We start from the raw sequence: 5,464 nt of genomic DNA on the forward strand, positions 1-5,464 counted from the left end.
TCTTGATTGCAGCAGTTCAGATAGTGCATGTGAAGTGGTGAAATGGTTGGAGGCTGTGGTAGTGGCAATAGCAAGGAAAGGGTGGAAGAAGCGAGCAGCACTGTCTGCTGTTGCTATGGCTTCTGACTATCCTTATGTTTCATTTCACAGCTTTTAGAGCACAAACCCCATGACACTGGGGTGAATATTCACCTCAAACTATGTGCCTTTTCCTGATCTTACAGGGGGCACCTGGAATGTCTGGTGAGGGAGGTGTAGTGTTTTGTGAAAGCCTAATGTTTTCCTTTAAAAATAAAGGTGGACAACTGTGGCCATGTCATGAAATGGCATGAATAAATATAAGTAATCCCAACTGGAATCTGCACCCCCTCCCATGTCCTTAATTATTCTCTTTTTAGGTCTCTTTACAAAGTCTCCAGCTCTAGGCTTCCAAGCTATAGGAATGTGCAATGTAAAGACACATCAGTTTCTTCATCTATCAGAAAGTCAAAGTAGATAGGCCAAGGTATTGATTTGCTCCCTTCTCAGCACTCGCCTGCAGTAAGGCAGTACATCTCCAAGCTGAGTCATCTCCTTAGGAGTCCAAACTCAGCCCAAATTCATATGGCTTTCCTGGATTTGTGAGTATTCCCCCAGCTTATTGTCCATTTCCCTTGTTACTGTTGGGTTTAAGTAGGAAGATTGAAGATAGGGTCCCTTTCAGTTCCTTCAAGACCTTCAAACTGGCTGAAGGTAATCTGCCTCTATCCCTTGTTCACCTTTGCTAATGCTTCTGGTAATTGCTTTAAGCTACATGCAGAGTTGATTTCATGAATGAGGAAGGCAGGTTCCTTCTTTACCAGCGAGTCTAATGGCTGCTGCTTGTGCATGGCAGCACTCTGGTCCTATTCTCTGAGAACCACCCCACTCACTGGGAATGGATGGGGTTTGGGGTCTCGTATGGAAGCCATCTGGAATGCTACTGCATTTTAATCTTCCTTTGCATAGCTCCATCATTCATCAATAATTCCACTACTGCTGCATCACATCAGAATGTGGCGAAGTCTCAAAGTAATTCCTATGGGAAGCTCTTTGGCCTCTCACCTGATGTGCATTTTGCTGATGACACTGACTGGTGTCTTTGAGGAATGTGCATTATCAAAATGGAAAACAAGTGGAAAATGTATGGGTTGATAAAGGATTACTGTCATCTTCAGATGAATTTTTGAGATCGGGTAGTTCTGAGCTGCCAGAAGACGTCAAGGTTATTTTGCAAGCACTTTGCTTTCCAGCCTGGCTTCTTTGGTGAGGTTGCTTCTTTTATATAGTTTGGCTCACAGAGGAACATACCCCAGAATATGGCTTATGGGCACTAGGAATGGGTTTTATCTCTTAATTTGTCTAGTTTTATTCATTGCTTGTCAAAAGATGATAATATTCAGAGCAAAGTTCTTGAAGGTCTTGACCTGAGGGGTGCTATGGAAGTGCTGTTGAACATAGAGCATAGAATGGTTTAGGTTGGAAAGGAACTTAAGATCATCCAGTTCCAGCCCCCTGCCATGGGCAGGGACACCTCCCACTAGAGCAGGTTGCTCCAAGCCCCTGTGTGCAACCTGGCCTTGAACACTGCCAGGGATGGAGGAGTGAGCATGGGCAGTTTGGTCAGCAAAACCCAGCAGGCTGCATGCTCCGTGTGCTCTGGTTAGTTGTGATGTTACTCTTCACTTACATGCCAGCTCCTGGTACATACATATAGTACAATAAAGCTTTGAAGTGAGATGTGTTATGTCTGGAAGCCTAGGTACAGAGTGAGAAAGTGACATTTCTAATGCATATTCCCAGTTTACATTGTTCTTCCATTCTTCAAGGAGTTTCACTCCAGAATTGCAGGCTCGTCGCGGACACGGGCTTGATGAGATGCTTTGTCAACTGATGTGTTTTTGTTTTAGCACAGGGAATTTGGCTGCCACGTGCTACGTTTATGTAATAACCAGCTCAGGGTTTGGTAAGGAGCAACCCAACCTGGCAAGGGCTTGGGTTTATGCAATGTTGCATTGTCACATGCACTGCTCTTCAGTGAATGTTGCTGTGATCACGTGAGGAGGACACTTGATGTTTGGCTGCACCCTGCAATGGGTAACTTGTTAATTGCAGTATTTATCCATGATATGGCCTATATAAAGCTCTATTCCACAGTCTGATTTAAAACAAACACCAAAAAGTGCGTATTAGTCCAGCTTTATATCTATATATATGCAGAAGACACTTGAAAGACATATATACATGTGCTCTGCAATACATAATTAAAGTGTTTGGAATGTATCTCGGCTGGGCAGTATGCAAATTCCAGCTGGGTTGGTGTGTTCAGGAGAGAAGTGGTCACCATGCTCTTGAAGGATTCCTATCTGCCTAGTTGATATTAGAAGTTAAATACAATATTTGCAGTGTTCATAATAATATATGACCTAACAACTGAAGAGAGAACAGTACAAAAAAGTACCTGCAGTGTAGAAAGAGGAATCAAAACCATTTGTCTATCTTAACTTACAGGCTGTGTATGGGTTAAAAATGAGTTTTTCTACTACAGTAATTCTTCTGTCTTCCCTTTCCACAGGCGTCTGATCACAGATTCCAAGGTTAAATTAAAGTACCAGCATTTAATAACCAATAGTTTTGTAGAGGTGAGTTTTCATTTCCCATGTTTAATGGCTTCTAGGTTGTTTTTCTCCTGTATATGTACCAAAGCGAGAAGTGATGCTTGTTTATAACTGGCGAGCAGGGTTTTTGCATAGTCTTTAATCAAGTGTGACAAGTTAGAGGCTTTGCAGGGGTTATTTTATAGTCCTTATAGGTATAGTTTAGGTGTAGTTATAATAAAATATAAATGTGATCTGCAGGACAAAAGACCTAGAGATAGAGCAAGCACCTGTAGACAGAGAGAATGCAAGAGCTGTGCAAAATACAGGTTCCGAGGAGTGTTGAATGTTACCTGAGATACTTCATTTTGAAACCCAGGAATCATGTTGTGAACAAGGCTATGCCTTAAATATTTGCCAGTTGAAGTAAAGCTGCAGAATTGCTTTAGCAAAATACTAACAGCTTTGCAACCTCAAAATCAGCTTGGAGAAAGGTGCTTTGGAAGACTTTCCCAGTGTCCCAATTTCCCAGTTGTATGCGTTCAGCTTCATTGTGGAGTGAATCTGATGTAAGTTGTTGTTGTAAGGATGTAAGTTGTTACTGGGATCAAGCTTTCAGTCCTGGTTTGAAGTGATGTACGCAGTGGTTTGGGGTTTTTGAAATTGAATGGAGCTGGGCACGTGTTGTGGGCAAAGACTGACAGTAGTCTAGCAATACAGACCCATGTCAGGCTACAGTACTGCAGGGACACATGAGGAGGTGGTGTTAGAAAGCAGTGCCTGGGAAAAATCCTAGTGTGCTTGGTTTGTGAGCAGTTTCGGAAGGCTGTTGCAGTGGTGGAGCAGAGATGGGAGTTGCAAACAGCTCAGCAGATGCTTTTTTTCGGTGGAAAGCCTCATAGCTTCATATTCTTCAAGCATTTTCTGTGGGTGAGCTCCAAGGTCAGCAGAAGTATTTATTCTCCTCATCTTTCATAAGAGGCCATTTGACAGTGAAGAGTTGACTATCATATTTCTGCGTTCTTTCAGTAGAAAGAAAGTAAATGTCTAGACTGAGATGATAGCAGTTTGTTGAAGAGGACTGGTAAGACGGGAAGGAGCGTGAGTGAAGGTGTGGTTGAAAGGATGAAAAGGGATGAAGGGCAGGAAGCATCCTCATGGAGCATCTTTTTTCTCTTATGTTTGGTTTCTTATTGCTTTATTCCATAGTGTAATCGACTGTTAAAATGGTGTCCTGCCCCAGATTGCCACCACGTTGTTAAAGTCCAATATCCTGATGCTAAACCTGTTCGCTGCAAATGTGGACGTCAGTTTTGGTAAGAAGAGGTTGGGAGGGACTTTTAAAGCTCATCAAGTTCCAACCCCCTGCCATGGGCAGGGACACCTTCCACTAGAGCATGTTGCTCCAAGCCCCTGTGTCCAACCTGGCCTTGAACACTGCCAGGGATGGGGCAGCTACAGTACTGCTCTGAGGCTGTTGAGGGAACTGAGGGTTGGGGTGGGGCAGTTGACATGTATAATAATTCCCTAGGACAGGCTTTGGTCTTTTAGCAGAACAAACCTGAAGAAAACTTGCACGCTGTTAACCTAGTTAAATAAAAGCATAAGCGTCTGTCCTATTGCTTATTTTCCCACTTATCTTCTCACTTACAGCTTTAACTGCGGTGAAAACTGGCACGATCCTGTTAAATGCAAGGTGAGCCCATCAAGGTTCCTGTCTAAATGCATGACTTGAAAAAGTTGAAAGTCAATTTATGTGCAAGGTGTAGAAATGAAGCACAAGCTTTGTGGCTGCTCACAGTGAGAAGTGTGGTAGTTCACTCACCTGGTTAGATCAGAGCGTGAGCAGAATCAGTGCAAGCCTCCCGGATGCCTTGGAGCTTGGGAAGGAACAGAGCATCAGCCAGATGGGGAAGTGTCTGGAGGAGGAGGCTGCTGGGGCTGTGCCCCTCTGAAGAGGAATGAAGGCGCTTCAGGGGCGAATGCTTCACTTGATAACAAGCATTCCTGTACTGGCATTTCTGTAGGTGTAGGCTTGTGGTTTGTCCTGCAGAACGAATTAATTTGGTCCTGGGACCTGCTGCCATGAAGTGAGCCCTAGCACTGTCTGCGTACCTGCTGAAAACTGTAATCAGACCTGTGGTCCTGTGCAGAGAGCAGGGACAGCCACGTTTCATGCCTTGAAGACAGAGCAGACTGTGTTCCTAGTGACAAAAAAACTCATTTGGAGAGAGAGGAGGGAAACCTCACCAGAGGTTCAGCATTGTTTAGCTGAATATTGTAGAGTCCCATGGGAAGTTCTTGTTGATTTGACTTAAGACCTGCAGACTCATTGCTGAAGGGGTTGTGCCCAGTAATTGTGCTTGCCGGATCAGGAAAGTGCTGCAGGAAATGCCTGCACCTAAATTAGTTGCTGTTTGCACAGCTCTCCAGCACCAGCACCCCCTATACTCCCATCTGGTGTGTGCACCTTACCTCAGTGTAAGCAGCTGCCTTGGGGACATTCACAGTTCCTCTATTTAAATGTAACTCCCTTCTTTCTTTGCTTTTCTACCAGTGGTTAAAGAAATGGATCAAGAAGTGTGACGATGACAGTGAAACTTCCAATTGGATTGCAGCAAACACAAAGGTGAGGGATTTCCCATATTTTATATAGACTTATCAGATGGAAAGGACAGCCCAGTTCCTCTGCACTGGGTTTATTTTTTCTGTTGGACATCAAGAGCAAGCCTTAAAATCCACAGTACACCAAAGTACTCTTGTTTGAAGAGCAAATAGGTTTTACTGCCTTGAATCAGGTGAGGTTCTTTGAGTTGAGTGGAGTTTGCCCTTGTAAGAAAGAGTTAATT

At 43.8% G+C, this 5,464-nt stretch overlaps 1 protein-coding gene across 1 annotated transcript in view; it reads left to right on the forward strand.

The window, feature by feature from the left end:
- LOC104409159 (E3 ubiquitin-protein ligase arih1) overlaps positions 1-5,244 on the forward strand; it is a gene marked incomplete at both ends in the record, with an annotated part of 18,188 nt that extends 12,944 nt beyond the window's left edge. Inside the window, 4 exons of the mRNA XM_010018955.1 lie at positions 2,594-2,660; positions 3,825-3,931; positions 4,269-4,311; positions 5,173-5,244. Of these exons, the coding sequence (XP_010017257.1) occupies positions 2,594-2,660; positions 3,825-3,931; positions 4,269-4,311; positions 5,173-5,244 (289 nt within the window). The remainder of the gene's footprint in view (positions 1-2,593; positions 2,661-3,824; positions 3,932-4,268; positions 4,312-5,172) is intronic.
- Between the last annotated feature and the right edge of the window lie 220 nt (positions 5,245-5,464).

Source organism: Nestor notabilis, unplaced genomic scaffold (assembly GCF_000696875.1).
Source record: "Nestor notabilis isolate BGI_N333 unplaced genomic scaffold, ASM69687v1 scaffold5817, whole genome shotgun sequence".
Lineage (NCBI taxonomy): Eukaryota > Metazoa > Chordata > Aves > Psittaciformes > Psittacidae > Nestor > Nestor notabilis.